The 21485-nt window shown below is 37.8% G+C and overlaps 1 protein-coding gene across 1 annotated transcript in view; it reads right to left on the bottom strand.

The window, feature by feature from the left end:
• Positions 1–21485, bottom strand: part of SNX9 (sorting nexin 9) — an 86118-nt gene that overhangs the window by 45824 nt on the left and 18809 nt on the right. Inside the window, exons 2-4 of the mRNA XM_037023555.2 lie at positions 11726–11812; positions 9277–9351; positions 7874–7999 (exon numbers count right to left, since the gene is read on the bottom strand). Coding sequence (XP_036879450.1) covers positions 7874–7999; positions 9277–9351; positions 11726–11812 — 288 coding nt within the window. The remainder of the gene's footprint in view (positions 1–7873; positions 8000–9276; positions 9352–11725; positions 11813–21485) is intronic.

Genomic DNA, 21485 nt, shown 5'->3' with positions numbered 1-21485 from the left:
ATTTTCACTGCACACTCCAGGAGAGGAACAACACTGGGAGAGGCTGGAGAGATGGGCAGCTGATACCAGGATTTCGCTCTGTAACCACCTGATCTAGGTCAGACCTCAAGGGTGATCTAAGTCTGAGAATTAATGAAAAAGATAACTTATAATCCATTATGATTGCCACACCAGCAAACGAGAATACAAAGGATACATGAAGGCTCAAAAGAAACTGATGAGTGGTCGCAGCTCCGGCTGCCCACCTGGCTCCTTACAGAGGATGCCCAGAGTTCAGCCCAGGTCAGTGTGGATCATGCAGTCTGATGAGGCTACCAGGTAAGAGGAGTCCCTAATCATGGGCCCACCACCTTTTATGTTATTATTTTGGAGAGAGGCCCAAGCATTCGAGGGCTCACCTTATGGCCACACAAGGACATTCTTGCTGTGCATCAGGCACATGTCTATATGCCTATTTGTATGTTATTCAGCCTATCAGATCACTATACACTAATAAATGGTCTCCTGCTTGGAAGGAAAGAAGGAAGGAATTTTTGAATAGAAACTTCCAGGTCAAGACTTTGTCTAGGGCTATAGAACAAAAACGGAAAGTTACTTCTTTTATCAAGGCTGAGATTATGGAAATAATGGGTTTTTTTTCTTCACTCATTTGCATGACTAAGGTACCAAACTCTTTACTGACATTTCTCATTTATCAAACATTTAATAGAACTGCATGCCAATTGTGTTACAAAGTGGGAGCTGGAAGCAAATCATGTTGACTCTTATGCCCAAAAACATTTCAATCAGTTTCTACAGAGACTTAACTCTCTCAAAATGACCACTTACGTAAAAAGTGTAACCATTTCAGCTGAAAATACAGACAAATTTATAAAATTCCCCATTTTGTTTTTTATACATCTTTTGCTCAAAGGACATCATCTAATTCTACAGATGAACCTCTACTGACTTCAGAAAACCACTAACAGAAGTACAACACTTGCACATTGTTTTAAAATGAGGCTAGATATTGGAACAGATTAAATCCACTGTGGCCAGTAATGTCAATACTACTGACTGGAAATTACCCCCAGAAACTTTAAATAGCTTAACAAATCCTTTAATTCACATTCTAAACCCACAGATGTCAATTCCAGGTATTTATTTTTTAAATAAAAAATACTTAAAGAATAAAATTTGCCTTAAAAAATCGATAATACTTGTATTAGCTTAGAGGGAGTACTTATTTTGTCAGCACAAAGTCTTAAAATAGGTAGCTTTATGTACCAAACAGGATGATGTTACAAGTAGCCAGATAATTTGCTTCCAGATAGATCTAATAAAACTCTATGCAAAATGGGCTTCTCTGGACATTCTTCTGATGATGGGTTGTGTGCATAATAATGCTGACTGGCCCTTCATCATAGCAGTTTTAAGGTAAAAACAAAAAAACAAAAAAACAAAACAAAACCTTCTGCTTTTGTCATTTGTTTCCTGTTAGACAAAAACAAACAATAAGCCACCTGGAACAGTAAATTTCACCATATGTATTTCTGAAAGATTCCCTGGATGTGCAAAACTGTCTTATATAAGGCAAGGATCTGTGATCAACAAAGCACAAAAGGTTAGTTTTGCCAGCCCAATGCAGCTTTGTGAAGAAAAATATCAGCAAATCCACTAAACAGAGGTATACAAACTTCCTTCCAAAGCCTCTAACCAAGTAAAAAGGATTCCTGTGGGGGTGGGAAGACAGAGAGCACCTTTTCAGTGAGGATTTTATAAAGAGAAAATCTCAATAAGCAGTTAGCAATCTATGGCAATATAGACCTTATCAGAGATAATAATAAGCAAACTTAATACCTTTGTGATGGCTTCCTGTGCTGATTTATTTTTAAATGGACTATAAAATGGCCTAAAAGTGGTCTAAAAATGAGTATTTTTTTAAAAATGAAAAGCAAAATGCAATTGCAACATAAAATTACTATTGCTTCTTATCCCTTAACCAATAAAAAGTCCTTCATAACAAGTATCATTACACAGAAAATCTCTGCATAATAAAAAGATGTTATACTCCTAAATAACTTAACTTTGAGCACTTGTTTAATATCTAAACAGTTAAAGGATAATTAACAATCTCAAGAAGATTTTTCTGTAAGAGGCTTTAACTATATCTGATTGGCTAGCCCAGCAGACGGTGGGATGATGGCCTCTGTAGGAGCTCCTAGTGCTACAGCCAATGCTGAGAACACAAACCTCCTTCAGACAGGGATCCAGGTTGAAATCTGTAAATCTCACATTTTCCTTTGTAAAATACCTTCTGGTGTATTTATGGTGAACAAAAAATTATTCCAACCACAATAGCACTCTATTGTGGTGCAAAGTCTCCCATAAGTTATGGGAACAGAAGACAGAAGACAAAATCTCTGCTTGTCACCAAGCTTCCAAGTTTACAAATGAGCAACACACTATGTAAAGAATCACAAACGGTACTCAGAGAATGGAGAGGAAGGAAAGGGGAGAAGGACAAACCAAAGAAGGCTTCTTAAAGGACATGAGATTGAGCTGAACCTGAGGGGTGGGCAGACTTCTGAAAGGTGAAGGAGTCATTCTGTCATACCTAGAAGAGACAGCAAGAGATGCATGGAAAAGGTGGGAGAGCACAGGGCCTGTCTGAAGGAGAGTCAGTTTGGCTGGAGCCCACTGCTAAGTAAGGATAGGGCCATGCTGAGAAGTCACAGAAACACAGTGGAGGCTGGAAAAGTATCTAGTTCTGCCTCTAATAATTCAGGTGAATTTCTTACACAACCTTCAGCCATGCACTGCTCAGGGTTTCTTGGTCATTCTGCCTGGTGGATGGATAGTGGTAACCTCCTCCATAGCACTTGGTCTTCACATGTAGTATTGGTTACTTGCTTCAGGAGGCAGTGGGGAAGCCCCTACAGTTCCTTCAACAAAGAACTGAAATACTTAAATGTTTTATTTTAGAGGCAGCTATGCAGAAGGTAACTAATGAACAATTATTGACCCTCTACTAAGTACCAAGTACTTTCCTAAACACTAAACAATTTTTCCATTCACTCTTTCAACAATTCCATGAGGTTTTATAGATGAGCAAAATGAGGCACAAAGAGCTAAGCAGCTTACCTTGAGTCACACAGAAAGTATGAGATCTGGGGTTAAAACCCAAGCAAGGTCTGAGGTTTTCCTGCCCTTACACATCTAAAGGATGCAGAACACTCCCATCAGTAACTGTGGCTCACAATGGCATTCAGGTAGGGTTTTAAAATGGAATGAAAAGAGGGCACCAAAATAGGTGACAAGTCAGAGAAAAAGAAATGGGAAAGTCAGGAAGGGAAGCAAGCTAGTTCTGTGGAGAAAGGAGTGATCCCGATCATACTGTTTGAGATGCAGAGGAGACGGGCAGAGCTGCTCAACAAGAAACAGAAAACTGAAGAGAAAATTCAATACTGGAGAGACATTTATGAGGCAATCATCTGCATGGTTAGAGGGTAGAAAAGGGTGAAAGCTTGGAACAAAAATGGCTAAGTGGATTGAGAATATCCCTTGCAAAGGAAAGAGGTGAGAAAAGAAGGAAAACATTGATTAAATGTCCTCCAGGTGTCTGACACCATGTTACACAAGTGGCCTGGCCCTCCAGCAACTCAGGAAGCGGCTGCTATAGCCAAACCACTGCCTCCTGTACCGGAGCCTGATGAGCAGACTCCCTAACTCCAAAGCTCCTATGCTTCCCGCTACACCAACCTACCCGGGGCCCGGGGCCAATGGACAACTGTGAAACAGAAAAACAGACATTCAAGCGGAACTGGGATACAGTGTGGTAAAAAGCAACAAGAATTTTAATAAAATGAAAAGCAGTTTATCCTAAGTATATGTACCTTCCCAGTGTTTAAAGACAGAAAAATCTCTTAAACCTTCAGATAAAATATCTAAGCTTGTAAGACTATTAATGTTTAATACCCACTGTTCTTCTATAAAAAGTACAAACTTCCCATTAATTTCTCTATAGTAAATATGACAAAGAGGTAGTCATCTAAGCGTTTGTTTTTGAAGATCTATACTGAGAACCTTTTTCATAATCAAGACAATGATATAATTCAACCACAAATAACTGGGTAAAAACAAGACCAGGACACCTATTAGCATGTCTTTTAATGACTTCTGAGATGCATTTCCATCAGCTGGTCAATTCATCCTGTGGCACAGCCACTAATAAGAAATGCTCTTGACCCTATAAATACCACATGAATACCTAATATTAGCCACTAAAACCTATTCTTTCCTAAAGGTATTGTAATAGCCATCCCCTTCCAACATACAATAAAATAACTATATGAGAATTTGATTAATTTCTTGGTTACCCTCCAATAAATTTTCTACGCAATTTGCATCTGTGGTGTATGTATATTTAAACACAGGAAGGATACCACCACCCATATTGATATGCCTTTAGGTAGAGCTCACACATCCACATCTGTACATCTGCCCTCATATTTCTACAAGCAGCACTGCTTCCCATGGTGTGGCAGTCCTGCTGTCTGCCTGGCCAGTCCCTCCTGACACACATGGATGCCCCAGTCTCCTGCTGCTAGGTCCCTTGCCCAGACAGCTTCTGTGGCAGCAGGTATGCAAGACAAACTCAGAATTGCTGGATCAGAGTGCATATGGCTTTTAAACACCAATATATATTATCAAGCTGCCCTCCAAGAAGCTTTATTCATTTACTCCTTTACCGGCTTCGCATCAGCCTATTTGCACATGCCTTTCCTCACACTAGGTATTAAGACATTTTAATTCTCTGCTAACTTGATAGCAGAATCTAAAAATGAGTATTTTCCTATGTTTATTTGCTATGTATACTTCTTTTCCAATGAAAAATTTGTTCGTCATCTTTGTTCATTTTTCCTCCTGAGTCATTCATCTTTTTCCTATAGACTTGCGAGAGTTCTTTGTATTTTAACAGAATTAGCCCATGCCTGTGGCATGGTAGAAACATATTTCCTAGTTTAGTATTACTTTCTGACATAAATGTATCAAATATTTCCTTAATACTGCTAGACATTGTGACATGCTTAGAAAGGCCTTCCACATATTTAAGGTTATGAAAAAAAATGTAGTCTATGTTCTTTCCAGGTACTTAAAAAAAAAGTAAACAGCTTTATCATTTCCCAAATTAAACTAACTGTTCCAGCATATTTAAAGAATAATGCATTATAGTCTTTTGACTATATAGAATTTACAATTCTAGTCTATACCAGAGCCAAGTGACTGGACTGGTTCATAGATAAAGGGTCTGGAATCACATACTAATAAAGGAAGTAAAGGCCACAATGTGTTGCTGTGATGAATTTATCGATGTCATCTGCCTCTGCACCAGTCTCTTCATTTCCCTCCGTGATTACTCAGTAAGGAGCTACAACCAGACCTCAAGCAACCTGAAATCAGGAGTTTAAAGAAAAGAACACTAACTGCTATTTTACACATTCAGTTATAAATTTACAAACTGATTACTGAATTGTAGTACATACTAAAAAATACAAAGTCAAGGAAGGCTCAGAAAAATTTTTTAAAAATAGGCTCAAAGTAAGTTATTCAGAGAGAACTACAGATGGACATAACCTTTTAGAGAGTTCTTTTTTAAAAAGATGGGATTCAAAAGAGAGATACAACGGTCAGGAAGTAGGATAACCAATAGCTGAATGCAGGGCTTTAATCTGCCTGTGCTGGCAGAGAGCCTAATTCAGAAGACCTGGTCCCGAGAAGAGTGAACAGAGCCCACGTGGGAAGCTAGGCTGTGTGCTGAGCTGGACAAGGGGGTGAGCCCTGTGTGGCCTGACAGGCAACGGAGAGGCCTGGCTCCTCAGACACCCCTGCCCTTCAGTTAAATTACCCTCTGGGAGAGAACGCAATACCAGAGAAACTCGAAAATCCCAAAACGTATATTTCTGAAACAAAAACATTTTCTTTTTGACACTCAGAAAATGAAAGAATGGGCAAACATGAGAGCAAAATTTTAGCAGCTACCAATTACCAATGGTTGTCTGGTTTCCTTATTCACAACACCTTTCATGATATTTATAATACATACCACAGTTTTGGCCTGCTTAAATTGTTCTCATATTCCACATACTTGAGAGCACAGACAGCTGTTAAAAATATTTTTACTTGATTTAAATTAAATTCAAATGCTCAAATCAATTCATTATGGTATGCTTTCTATATTTTGTTACTTCTAGTTTCAGTTCACCGTTTGCTTTCAAAGGATCTGATGAGATTTAATATTAGATTGGATTAGTAAAATCCAACTTTAAAAAGTTGTGTTTTTGGTTATATTTTCTCCTAAGTAACCTGGAGGAAATATATTTAGGTTTATGCTAATCAGTTTATATTACTACATTTAAATACTGAGGATATACTTCATAACAGAACAAGACTTGAGCCTGATTTTAAATTTGTGTTCATCTGCTGAAGTGCTTCAGCCTATCCTGAGATAATGGTTGAAGTAGGTTCTTGAGTTAAAATAAGATGAATTTCCATCTTTTGTTTTTCTCCATTTATTCTATCATCATCTCATTATAGTTCTATTTTATTAAAATGTTGTCTTCTACTTAAAGTAAACTTATTTCATTCATGTTTCTGTAGAACTTAGTGAATCAGCTGCGTTGACTTTGCCCCCAGGGGACATCTGGCAACACCTGGAGACCATTTTGGTTGTTACAACTAAGTGGGGGGCGCTAGTGGCATCTAGTGACAGAGGCCAGGGATGCAGCTGACCATCACAGTGGGGAGGTATCAGGCCCCAAATGTTTACAAGTATGCATGCTGAGAATCCCTGTGTAAAACTTCAAGCATAGTTTAACTAATTTTTTACCTTTCATCGTGAGTAATCTTTAACTGGCCATTGTTCTCAAGCATGACAGAATAACAAAATATGGAAAAAATGCTCAACTATGGTATCACCTTGCTCTGAATTTCAAATATCTGGACTAGACTAATTTATAATTCAAGATGTCCTCAAAAAACTAAGAATCTTGCAGTTAATGTATGATAACTGTACTTTGATAAACTCTTAGTGGTTAAGACATAAACATTCTATAAGCAAATAATGGTAAGTGATATGATTACTAGGCTTCCCATAATTTAAAACCTCTTACATAGTTTAAAAAATATCAAGAAATAGCATCCCTTAAAGCCTAGTCATTTCTAAAGATGTAGGAGGCAGTGACATTTTGATATCCATCTTTTCAGTTTTCTTGTTGACACTTATTCTGGATAACTATTTAGCAATAACTGACCTAGGCAGTCATCTCAACTGGTCAAATTTTCATTAAAATTAAATTTTAGTGTGTTTTTCTCAAATCATCCCATTATTCTAAGTTTTCTAGAGGCAATACTACAATGGTTCCAAGGGCTGAGTACTGCCTTTGGAGCCCCTTTACATGCATTGCATCTCCAAGATGAGGGGCTCTAGCTGAGAGTTGTAAGTGACCTGCTGAAGTCTGAGAAATCCTTTCCTGTTCCAGCCAGAGCTCTGCCCCAACCACCCCAGCGTAAGACCCTCCATGTCTTTCACACCCTCACTAGAGAGGATATTTGCAATATGTAGGGTCTGTGGTCAAATCACGCCAGACTTTAAAAGCAATTCTCAATGAACACCCGGGCTTCTGTCATAAAATCAATTTTAAAAACAGTCTTCAGCAGGCTTTAACAGGCCAGTTCTTTGTTAATATCCAGCAGAAATGCCACACAGACATCTAACAGCTACTTTGTTTATGCTTTCAGGGAATGGCAACAGCTGTGAGGCATCACCCCTTTCACAAATGCACTTTGCTCTCAGTAAAACCAGCCACCTCCAGCAGGATGATGTAAGGCTTACCTGGGTACTACTGTTGGCGGCTGAAGAATTGACTTGAGCCGTACTTGCTGAGAGGGAATCAAGGAAGGCTTGGTCAGCCACTGAATTTCCACAAGAAAACTGATCTTTTCCATCATTGGGCAAAATCTGAATATTAAAAAGAACACAATTATTTTCATAGATTGGAGTTATTTCAGAGTAAGAGTCCCTAAAGATAAGCAAGAATTGTCATCTATTATGGAAATGGGGCTTATTATTATTAAAAGGGAAACCAGCCCAAAAACACCTGAATGAACTATTCCTTTCTATAAGTATGCAAAATTCTAGAAAATGGTAATTAATGCCAGTAGCAACTTAAATCCTCAGATTTTTCTCATTCTTGTCAGTTATTAGGATCCTGAATGCATGTGCAGAGGTGAAACACCATGTAAACCACTACACAGGGACTGAGATCAGGGCCTGTGAGCCCTCTGGAGCTGTATGGAAAACGCCGGGGTACACGTATGTGCACACAGTTCTGAGAGGAAGGCCCACAGACTTTGTCAGATCCTCCTCAGGGTTCAAAATTCCCCACCCTGACTCTCAATGAGCAACAACAGATAGGCAGCCTTCCCACTCCCGCATTCCCAGGTGTCGCCCAGGGAGCCATTTTCCCAGAAGGGCATGCTTCCGTTCCGCTGAGGTGAAACCAAAGGCTCCTTTACTTTTGGGCTCACTGCAGTTTACGCAGGGGGGGCCAGGCAACTGGAGTTTCTTTCTGGCACCTGAGATGAGCGGCAAGCTCACCGCATAGCCAGGATGCAGTTTTGAGTGGCCTCTAGACAACCAGCAGGGGGTGCCAGGGGGTTGATTCAGGAGAGGGCTGGTCAGCTGCTCGGTGGGCGTGTCCCAGAGGGAGCCCTCCGACCGGGCTGGGACACCTCCCTTGCCACCTCTCATATAGAACTTGATATATATCCCGGCAACAGCTCACAGCAGCTCATTTAAGACCCTTCTGTCTGTGGAGATGGGAGAAGGAACTGAGACATGTCCTAAATTAGCCTAAGAAAGCTATTTTAAAAAACCTAGTATTTAAGCTTTGTGAACCAATTCTACAACACAGTAAGCAGCAAACTATACATTATAACCAAAGGAAAAATTGCAACTTTTACTCAGAATAATTAAGAGGTTATCTTTGAAAGGAAATTAAATATTTGGAGTCACTCTTTGGGGAATAGCTTGGGTCTATAGGTAATATTTTTCCTTAGTTCCATTTCAATATATTTTCCACATTTTATATAATTAGCATGAATTACATTTACAATGGAAAATTTTTAAATAAAAATAAAGTTGCTCTCTTCTGGTCTGTCCTTTAAGTTCATAATTCATAAAAAGATGCTTGACAAAGGCCAGATTTAATTAATAAATGCCAGTTAAGTTCTTACTTCAACATAGTCTGTGGGAACAAGCCCTCGTTCTCCTTTGCTGTTTCTGCCTTCCAGCCATCCTCCACCAACATCCTAAGAAAGTTTAAAGAAAAAAGAAAAAAAAGTGTAGTTGGAACTTCCTGCAGGAATTTTGTTTTGGGAATTATTATACATGAAAAAGTAATTGGCATTAAGTTCTTTCTTTCTACAAAGCTAACATTGTTGAAAATTAAAAATTTTTAACCCTTCTTTTTATAAAATTACAATGTAAAAAACAAGAAAAATCAAACTTCAACAATATGTGATCAAAGATTAAAAAACAGCCTATTAATAGAATGCCGTCATTTTGTAATTCCTTTCTATGTACTGGCTTGTGGTAGAAAATTAAAATGGTTTGAAACTCTGTTTACAAAGAAAGAGGATGCACCTTCCCTCCGCCCACATCTAGAATCTGTGTTGTCCTATACGACCTCTTCGGCCAACAGAATGACATGGAAATAATATTGGGGTGATTCAGAGCCTGGCCTCAGGAGGCTCTGCACACTTCAACTTGCTATTTTTCCAAATACATTTGGGTTGCTAGATGACAACAGAGACCATCTTAAAGCCATCCAACCTCCAGCAGAGAACTGACAGACATGTGAGTGAGGCCCTGGTAGACCTCTCAGCCCCCAGCTGAGCACCAGGAGAATGCAGACACACGAGCAAGCCCAGTGTCAGCAGAACCTTGAGCAACAAAGCCACTAAGCTTTGGACTGGCCTGTGGTTTAGGAAAAGTTAACTCATCTACAGTTTCTTTGCTCTTCTTGACAAGCAATATTAATAAACAAAATAATAAACTACTCCATACCAGGATTTCCATTTTTCAATCTATTACCTCAGGAAAGTCCTACTTTTCTCCCTTAAAATAGTAACAGTTGTCTTAAGTTTGTAAATCATACCCTAATTCATTAATAATTACCCAAATCTAGGCAACACATTAAGCTACAACTTTGTCTATTTTTTTTACCACAACAGTAACAGCAATGAATACTTCATTTAAAAAAAAAAGATAAAAGAATCTTTAACCTCTCCTATAATTAAAAATAGAATGTATTTACTTATTTACACCAAGCATATTATCTAAAACTACATGTACATTTACTTCCCAGTAATTCTTATTTGTATCTAAGACTTCAAAATAGGTTTTAAAAGTACTATCAATACTAAGAAACAACCATCCTCTATGTCACCCCTCTCCCCCTCCTCGACCTTTGGGCCACCACAGTCCTCCCTCCCTTCCACCTGGTGGGACACGTGTGCATCTCCTCCTTCCTTTCCCGAGTCTCCTTGGCCTCCCTGGCACCTCTCTTCACATGCCCACTTGCACAGGGGTCCAGGAAGCCAAACTATCTCTAGCTCTGCACTCCCATTTTAGACTATGCAAAGCTATAGGACAGGGCTGATTCCTAACTGTTCTTCAAACTCATCTAAAAGTAAACTCATTTACTCTTTCCCAAGAAGCTCTTCTTCCTGACTTACATACTTTAGTAAATCCACCATTCTTTCCTGTGCAAAGGCCCCAAACCTCTGGGATCCATGACTCTTTTCTCACCAATAGTACCTAATCAGGCACCAAGTTCCCTGGGTCTGTCTCTCCAAAGCCTCCTGCATCCATCTTTTAACTCCTATTGTTGCTACATAGTCATGTCCCTAGACTCCAGCCACACCAATTTACTCAATACACCTGTACAAGATTAATTTTCTTGAAATGCAGGTCTCATCATGTCACCTCCCTACAATAATATGAACAATAAAAAGGCAAAACCCTTAAATGGATCCACTACTTGCCAAATAAAGTCCAAAGTCCACAGCCGGACTCACTGGTCCTGACTATCTCTAACAGCCAGTTTTCTTACCCTGTCTCCTACTGGCATATACATATCCTGTACTCCTGGGACTCCTGCTTACATGCAGAATTCCCCAGCAGAGAAGAAACAGTAGAGGCTTAGAGGCCAAACAGATGTGGCTTTAAATCCTTGTTCTGATACTTAACAGAAGGACAATCTTGGGCAAGTTACTTAACCTCTAAGTCTTGTGACCCTCATTTATAAAACAGATTCAAAGTCTTTATCTCATAGAGTTCATAGGAAAATACATCCAAGAATATACGCACAGTACTTAGTCAGACACCCTGGTCAGAGGCTGTCAACATGGTACCTGAGACGTCTAAGAAACACTGAATACTTCCTAATCTCTACAACTTTGATCTAGCTGGGATGGTCTTCTTTCCACACATTCAACTATCTTTTGAGGACTTAACTTTTCTCAGTGTTTAGAAAATGGATTGTTTCTTCACCATCAGTACTTCATAAGCAACAGGGAAAAAAATTCATGTGGGTTTGAATGAATGATCAAGTCATTAAAAAATAAAGTCTTAAAATAAGTCTTTGGGGACAATCAGATTTAAATGAAATAGTTCCCTTACCAGGTTTGTAATTGTGATGATTTCTCCTTCATTAACTGTCAGCTCATTATTTCCAGGTTCAGCAGCAAAATCATACATAACCCGAGCCTATTGAGAATAGACAGGAAAAGAGGAAGTCACAAATGTAAATTTAACAGTAAAAAAATGAACAACCTTACAGTTCACTTTGGAAATGTGCTGGCATGAACAAGCACTTCATGACAGTGGCTGTTTTGGAAGAAAGGAAGACAAATACCAAAATGATTTATCAGCCCTCTTGTGAGGAAGAATGACACCAATGGTGGAGCCCATTCTGTGTTGGGAACAGGGAAGGTTTCTGGCAGCTGCCTACACCGCATTTAGAGCTCAGCCCCTGAAAGTACTCAAAATACACCCATTTCATCAAGAGCAAAAAAAAACATGCTCTTCCTTTTAGGAGGTAAGAGTGAAAATACAGACATCGCTCTTCTGGGACCACTCACTCTCAGGGACTGAAGAGCTATACGGATAGACATACACATAAAAGATTCGGACATCTTTAAATTAATCCCTTATAACGATAATTATTCTTTACCTAGAGCCACTGGGATGAATTTTGATAATACAGTACCTCTAGCCAACTGAACTCAGAAATTTAAGATTTGGGTGCCAAGACATATTTACACTCTTCCACTACTTTCCACTCTACAGTGAGTTACATAAGGCTGTGTACAGCTGTGATTTTCAAACTTTTTCCTACAATGAAATCTTAATTTCATAGAAAACAGACTAATGGGAAGCCGCTCTGGTTGATTTCAGTCTCTTCCTCAAAAGAATCCTTGAGGTATCAACCCAGAAATGTGGATTCCTTGGAATAGTGCCATACACATATTCCAAGAGGGAGAACCACTGTTGTAAAAATTATCTATTTTATATGTACTTTTATAATACATAATAAACATGTATTTTTAAAGTCCATTTTCAAATTTTAAATAGTTGTACTTCATGGACTGTCTTATAGAGAGAGGTCCATCTTATAAATTGGGGTTCACATGTACCTAGGGAACACATGGTTTGTTTTTAAAGTAATTGTCCTAAGATATACCTACAGGACTAGTAAAATGGAACTAATGGAATTTCATTCATTTAACAAATACTTACTTAATACCTACCATAAGACAAAAAAAAAAAACCATGCTGGGCCCCTGTGCTCACCAGGGCCCCTTCTCTACACCTGCTTACTAATGTCTGAAATTCTTATAACAAGGACTAAGCATTCACACTTAGTGCTAAAAGATTAGGGGGGAAAAGCCGCACATTCTGAAATACGTTAAAAATGATAAGATACTATGGCAAGAGGAACATGTAACAAAGCAGTAGAGTAAAACCTGGCACTATGTAGATGGGGTTTATGGTGTTCAACGGAAATGATTTAAACTTTTGTAAATGTTTGAAATTTTTCATAATAAAATGTTAGGAAGAAACAAATGGAAGAGAACAGTCTGCCAGTCAAGAAATCACATCAGATCCTTTCTTCTGTCCACTGACAGGTGGGGAAGAGGGTGGAGAGAAGACAGAGGCAGAGAGAGACTTCTGTAGACATTAGGGTTTTCCTTAGGTCATTACAAAGGACAATGCAAGGTGCTGAAGCATTTTTCTCATATAGCTGCAAAAGTAGATAGAATTCTGTTTGTCATGTTGTGGAGTATTTTTTTAAAAACCTATTACACCAACCTCAATCCCTTGAACAATATGGGCAGATATGAAATAAATGCATGAGGAGGGTGGGAAGGGCCCCCCAGCCAGCACCCACCCCACAGGACACTGAGCTTCATGGAGAGGGACTTGGTGTCCATACAAGAGCCAGACGAGGAAGCTGCCATTTGTTATTGCTCCTCAAGATTCCTGGTTAACAATGTTTTTAAATCCAGCTAACCCCAAATACAAAATCTAATCCCAAATATAGAATACCAAAGCCTCTTGTTTACTCAACTTATAACTTGGTGAAACAGAATGTGAAACAAGTCAAAAGTGAAAAGGGAAATTCCCTTACACACTTAAATATTACTGAACATCTACGCGTGGAAAAAATATATAAACATTTTATGTTTGGTTAAACATTGACTTATAACCTTTTGAAGCTAGATATGCTTCTTAAAAATTAGAACTGAGAATAATTTTGGAGAGCAAAAAGATTTTAAAAGCACATCCCCAAATAAGCATAACATGTCATGCTATGAACAGAAAAAAAAATTTTTGATTCAGCCTAGAGGAGCCATTTTTTATTCTTATAAAGCTTAGGTAAGACTGGAAAACTTAAGCGCTGAAAACCTCTTGCCACTGTCTATTATCTACTTTCCTCGTAGGCCTGCCATTGGCTTCCACCTGTTTTCCCAAGTTCTCCCCTCAGCACTGGCCTTTTCCTCTTCTCCATCACTCACCTATCCAGATACAGATGCTGACCTTGACCTTTGAAAGAAAAGGTCCATTTTTCATCACTACTTTTTCCAATGTTAGCTACACTTTAAGAAATGACTCAAGTATTTTCAAAAGCTAAATTTCCACACAGTTCCTGGGCAATAGATAACTCCATACTACATACTGAATACACATCATCAACCCACAACTCATCTCTTCAATAACAAAAAAAAAAGGATTACAGATGAGGGGAATGGCTAGTAGACAGCAATCTTATACATACGTCCCATTATCTAGATACAGTAAAATAAATGTGAATGGATCGAAAGCTCTCAAACTCAATGCTGCTGGCACTGGAATACTAAATGTGCCACCAAACACTTGTCCGTATGAGCATAACCCATCATCCTTAACACATACTTTTCTGGGGAGAAGAGAAAGCCATACATACACACACAATCTTTTTGACACATGCTGTAAACATCTGTTGTTTTGTACGTCCCACACCCTTACCTTCTGGAAACTGTTCCTGCCTGATCCAAGTGATTGGTGAGCATATACCAAATAGGGATAATCAGAACTCTTTCCCCAAATTGATATAGATGTTGGAGAGAGTGGGTCATTTCCTCTAAAAATGCTGCGAATGCCTACCTAGCTTTGCTATGGAGAAAGTCTGGCTGAAAAATGAAGTAGAATGAAAGCAGAGTGGAATGGCAAAGAGAAAGGCATCCTGACGAGATCACCTGAAGGACCAGCCTGAAGCCCTTTCTCCGCGCAGGGACTCTTCAGGCACAGGGGCCAATGCCGTCTCCTTCTGTGCCAAAGCTAATGCCAGCACAGTTCTGTCATTTGCAACCAAGAAAGTCCAAGCTGACACAAACCAATAATCCCAAACCAAATAATTTATTAAGAAAACATTCTAAATAAAGAAAAGCACTGGCTATAAGAAGTACACTGCTGTATTTCCTATTTTGCAAGAGAAAATAAAACCAAAATGTTAGAACTTAAAATGAACAATAGAGAATTAAAGTTTAAAAATAGAAAAAAAACAAAACAAAACTGGCAGCAAAAGAGTTCATGTTGAGGTGAGAGTGCAGATGATAGGCTTCCATTCTTAAGCATCTGTTTTTTTGGTTTCACATAAATTACAACCAAATCTTGGGGAAAAGTAGATCTTTGGCAATGCAGCTCTCCCATTTTTAAAACAGAGACATTCAATCAAAAAGTTAAGTACGTTAACCTTCAGAAATTCAAGGGACAGAGGACTTTTATTAATCTGACACCCTTGAGAACTGAAGTTTTCCATGTAGGTGATATTTCTACACAGCTAGTTTACTTTTTCAAATAGCAAGCTTGCTTTACTTTAGCATACTCATTTGACTTTTTATAAAATCTTATATACTTAATGCCTTCCTGTATCTCGCCTTTACCTAACCATGAAGAATCATTAGAAGAAAAAGAAGTTACTCTAACAGACCCTGAGAGCATTATTACACCATGAATATATGGAGATGTTATTTGTCCTTACCTGAGTGGTTAAGGCTTAAATGCTTTTCAGTTTACATCAATCTGTGACTTCAACAGACTTTGTTAGATCCTGGCCTGGGCTTGTTCTGTTGTTATTTTGAATCAAGTATAGAATCTTAAATTATCCCTGCAAAATTTCATCTTGTTAGATTTAGCCCATTGCTCCAGCCAATAGGCTAAACCTATTGGTTCCAAACCAATAGTTTTCTGAATTCTAAAGCCATCCAATTATCCCTTATCCCTTCCTGGTGAGAGTCAACAGAGACTCTGATCAGCACCCTTTCCACAGTTTCCCCTATGTTATTAGTAAAATTGTTAAAATGTGGCAGGGCCACGGTTCAAGACAGCTACACAAGTAAGAAACTTTCCAAGAAGACATGGACAAATAATCATGCTTTGGTTATATTGCTCTTAAGAGTTTCAAAGAAGGAAATAAAGTTAGTCTATTAATTTAAATGTTCACAAGCAATGTGTTAAACATACAGTCAGGATGAAAGAGTTATGTTAAGGTTTTTTTTCATTTTTTAATTGAAGTATCATTGATAGATAATCTTGTATTGGTTTCAAGTATACAACAAAGTGGTTCAACATTATTAAATCCTCACCCTGACTAGTGCAGTTACTATCTGTCAACATAGGAAGATGTTACAGAATTATTACAAAGGTTTTATTTTAACAGTTGTTCTAGTAAAAGATCTTTTACCAATAAAAGAAATGTCTACAAAGAATTGTAGCACCCATTGAGAATGGCTGAAAATTTTTCTTATGCAAATCTTCAAGAAAAAAACTACCAGTTATTGATACATTCTTTGAAAATGGTTTTTCCTAAAAGGTTTTTATCTGCTATCCTGAAACATGATGCACTTAGAGGAAATTTTTTAAAATTAAGGTATCATTGATATACAATCTTATAAAGGTTTCACATGAGCAACACAGTGGTTACAAACATTCACCCATATTATTAAGTCTCCCCCCACACCTCTTTGCAGTCACTGACCATCAGCGTAGAAAGATGCTACAGTCACTACTTGTCTTCTCAGAGGAATTTTTTAACTGGTGGTCAATTAAGCAACCACTTTGGGAAATTTCCAAGACAAATAGAAATGTAAACAGAAATTCGCTGAGTGTAGGACTAAAAATTCCCAAGAAATATTTAGAATAACCTTAAATCTGAGTGTAACAAAGGGCAATTATACAATCCCAAGGGCGGGAAGTTTCTGAATATTTATAATAAATAAACCAAGTGGCACCATCCACTGCCACCTTACTCTTCCCTCCATTCCACTCATGTAGAACAGTTCTGCAAAGTACTGTGACCAAGGAAATCTCTGAAGGCATTTTTGTTACAAAACTGCTAGAGATTTTAAGTCTTTCTACCCAGACTTACTCAGATCAAAGCTTCTTTATGTAATATATATAACAACAATCAAAGGCATTTTAACAATTATTTGATGTGGTATCATCAAACTGGCCACATCACACATGTTGCCATGTTCCAGACAGATATTTCTGACACTGACACGTGACTGCCTGTTTGTCCATTGCTTCATCTTAGACACACACACACACACACACACACTAAAGTTTAAGTAGATTTTTTTTAAGGCCAAGTCAAAAATGGCTGCATCATACTAAACACTTTGATGTGGTCACTTTAAATTGGAGTCTAAAGGGCCGGATAGTACACACTTTAAGGTTTGCAGGCCAGTACAGCATAGGGAATATAGCTGATAATATTGTAATAACTTTGCGTGGTGACAGATGGTAACTATCTTATTGTGGTGAACATTCCGTAATGTATAAAACTATTGAATCACTATGTTTCATACCTGAAATGAATATAATATTATATATCAACTATGATAAAAAATAAAAACGTTTGCAGGCCATACAGTTACTGCTGCTGTAGTGCAAAACCCACCATAGACAATATGTAAACAAATGTGTGTGGCTGTATTCCAATAAAAATTTATTTACAAAAAACATGTGGCTGGTCAGATTTTATTCACAGGCCATAATTTGCTGACATCAATAAGATGGTTATTGGTTATTATGAATAACCAATAACTTTCATAACAAAATTATTATGAAAATATCACTATTACATAAAACTTTAGTTACAAAGAATCTCTACAATTTATATCACAAAACATTAATCTTTCTAATATATAAAGAGCTTCTAGCACTAAAAAGACCAGGAACCCCCCTAAAAATGAGTCCAGAAACAGTTCACAGAAAAATATAAATGACCCTTAAACATGTGGAAAAAAAGCTTGATTTCACACATAAATAAAGTTGGATTAATTTAGTAGATGTTGCCAGGTTTCCCTCTATTAAGGACTTAATAAAGGCACTTAAACCTCTACCAGCAATACATAGTCAAGTAATGGTTCTCCACAGCTTCCCAAACAGAATAAATTACCCAACTCCTGGATTTTTGCCAGTCTGATGAGAAATGCTAACTCAATGTAGTTTTAAAGACATTTACCCCTTGACCCAGAAATCCTATTTTAGAAAAATGTACCTGTGCACATGTGTACATGGTTACTGCAGCACTGTTTGCAATATAAAAAGATGGTGGACAACCCTAGGGTTTACTAATAGAGAATAGAGAATTGTTTAAATAAACAATGGTATATATACCATCACAAGGAGTATACGTAGCAATAAAAGAATGAAAACAATCTCTAGGCACTGGTATGAAACGAGTATGTCATCATGTGAGGAAAGTGAGCCACAGATAAGGCAGATAGTAAGAACCTTTTTCAAAGGTAGAAGAATATTTATATTTGCCAATGCTTCAATAAAGCAGCAGCAGATGAGCAAACTATTTTTTAACTGGTTAACTACAGAGATGGGAGAGGAAAATGAGTGGTTAGGAGAAGGAGTAGGAGAGAGATTTATCAGTATATTGTTTTCATTTTAACTGTATACACATATCACCTGCCCAAGAATTCTAAATTAAAATGGGGTGGGGAGAGAGACCATTTACAGTAGAGGCAAAAGATAAAATATCTAGGAATGTACTAAAGAAATGTGTAAGACCTGTCTGGAAAAAGCTTTAAAACATTCCTGAAAGACACAGAAAACTGGAAAAACTGGAGAGTATGGCAACCTGTTTGCAAAAATGGCTGCATTAAGTCCTCCCACCCCTACATGAACACCCCTTTGCAATGTGACCTCGCCACCCCTTACATTAATAAGTAGAGGCTATTCTTCCACCTCTTGACTCTGGATGTGTCCATATGCTTGCCTTGGCCAACAGAATTAGAGTAAATGTGATTTATATCATATCATGCAAAGGCATGAAGGCACTTGCACACTGGGGCTTGCCCTCTCTTGCTACCAGGTTTGTGTCTGGCCTAGGTTAGCTTCTGCAGATGAGAGACCACTGCCCTATCACAGCCATCCTCGCTGCACGAGGGAGACCCTAACATGCAGGCGAGGCTACCCAGGGCCATTCAGTATCAGATGGGTTTTCCAGACCACAAGAACCACCCACAGCCAACCCACGGAACTATCAGAAATAATATGCATTTGTTGTTTTTAAGTCAGTAAATTTGGAGGTATTTAGTTATGCAACAAAAACTAATTCATACAAAGAACCTCCCCATGATTTCAGATGGGAAGCCACAATATCCTCAAGAAAGCAACACCCTTCATTGATTCTAATAAAAATATGAAAAAAAAATTTTTTTCTGAAACAAGACAAACTGATCCTAAAATTCATTTAGTCCTTTAAATACATGTGAATAGCCAAATTCATTTTTTTCACCAAAAACAAAAAAAAGAAGCAGAAAGTCCACAAGTAGTCTCAAATGCATAGAAATATAGTAGTCTGAGAAAAGCAGCATACTGTTTTAAAATAAATGAGGAGCTCTGTGGGAAAAAAACAAAAGTGAATCCTTCTCTCATGCCTTACACCAAACTAAATTCCAAGATGGATCAAAGTTTTACATTAAATAAACAAACAAACAAAAGAAATCACACATCTAATGCCCAGATTGGAATCTCCAAAGAGCTTAATTTTTCATTAAAAGTAGTAAGGTTTACTTAGAGAAATGGCTGATTTCAGGTTTCAGGGGAAAAAAGATCAGATCCACACAGAATATAAAAGCTAGGCCTGGAACATCTTTTCCTACCAGATTTCAAAGACCCTAGCAAAACCTACTAGGTTGTATCAAAAGAACACAGGCTTCAACTTACAAAGGAGCTTGCTCTCCAAATAAGGGACAATATGAGCATCATTAAGGGTAAAAACTGCAATAGACTGAAACATCAAATCTGTTTAAATCCATGCATTCAAAATGATAAAACTAATTGGCCATCATTAAAGGACACTAGGAAACCAATTAATTTTGAAAATTGGTAAATAAAAGTGAAAAAAATCAGACATTCATCCGGCCTCTCCAAGTACACCACTAACCAAGTAGTAGATAAAAAGTTTCTCTTTACAAAAATGTTCCAGCTAATGCACATTGGTGCAGCCACTATGGAAAACAGGATAGCGATTTCTCAAAATATTAAAAATAGAACTACCATGTGATCCAGCAATCCTACTTCTGGATATTTATCCAAAAGAAATGAAATCAGGACCTTGAACAATAATAGCACTATCATGTTCATTGCAGTATTATTAACAATCAAAATGCCCTTTGACAGATGAATGGATAAAGAAAATGTGCTTTATCCATGCAATGGAGTGTTATTCAGCCTTAAAAAAGGAAATGCTGCAATATGCGAAAACTTGGATGAACCCTGAGGACAGCTACTAAATGAAATAAATGAAAAGGGAATAAGAGAATAGAAAATCATTTTCAATCCCTAATAATTTAATGCATCTAAGCACAGTGCATCCTAAAGACAATAGTAAATTATTTATTTGCCTTCTGATAGACTACAATACCAGTTATGAAATATACTTGAAAAGAAAAAAGAATTTGAATCTGATTGACCCTCTAGATCCTAGTATAATTTATAGGAAATCAAAATGGAACATATTAAATGATGCAACAAGGATGCAGTAACAATGTCCAGATGTAAGAAATTACAGAACCCATTTTCTCTAACAAATAAATCCCAAAGACAAAAACACACAGGGTGGGTATGGAAAGGCAGAGCGGGGAATAGGGGAACCTATAAATTAAAAGACTTAGGACAGGGGAACCTATAAATTAAGAGACTTAGAAGATGTACCTTGATGGAACTACATAGACTTTAGATTCTGAGTCCAACAAAATACAAAAACAATCACGGTATCTGAGACAATTGGGAATTTGAACATTTAAGGGTTCTGTGGTATTTAAAAGTATTCAATTTTTAGGCATGAAAATGGTATTGTGGTTATATTCTTAAAGGACTCCCCATCTTTAGAGATATATATGCTTAGATATTTACAGATGAAGTAATAAATTACCTGACATTTCTTCAAAAACAATTCAAGAGCAAGGGAAGCTGATGGGGTCAAGATAAATAAGTTAGTAGTAGTTGCTGAAGTTGGTAATGGGTATGTAGGTTTCATTATAGTATCTTACTTCTAAATATGTTTGACATTCCCCATAATAAAGTTTCTAAGGAAACTATAAAAAGCACCAAAGGAAATCTGAGGATTAAAAAATAGATAACATTGAAGTTTCAAATACAAAACAAAATCTTAAAGTCCTTAGAAGAGAGAGGGGGAATGCAGCTCCAGAAATATAGGGGTTCCCCACCCTGGGCAAGTTCTCTATGAATGTGATGAAACTGAAGGAGGACAAGGGGAACTGGCAGGTCAGGAGAAAGGGTTTTTATTGCTCACAGCTCGCTGGGGTTCACTAGCCAGCCCCCTCTCCATACACCCCCTGCGGATGCATGCAAC

This window comes from Manis javanica, chromosome 13 (assembly GCF_040802235.1).
Source record: "Manis javanica isolate MJ-LG chromosome 13, MJ_LKY, whole genome shotgun sequence".
NCBI lineage: Eukaryota > Metazoa > Chordata > Mammalia > Pholidota > Manidae > Manis > Manis javanica.
Note: the sequence above shows the minus strand (reverse complement) of the source record. Positions and strands in the feature narration are given on the sequence as shown.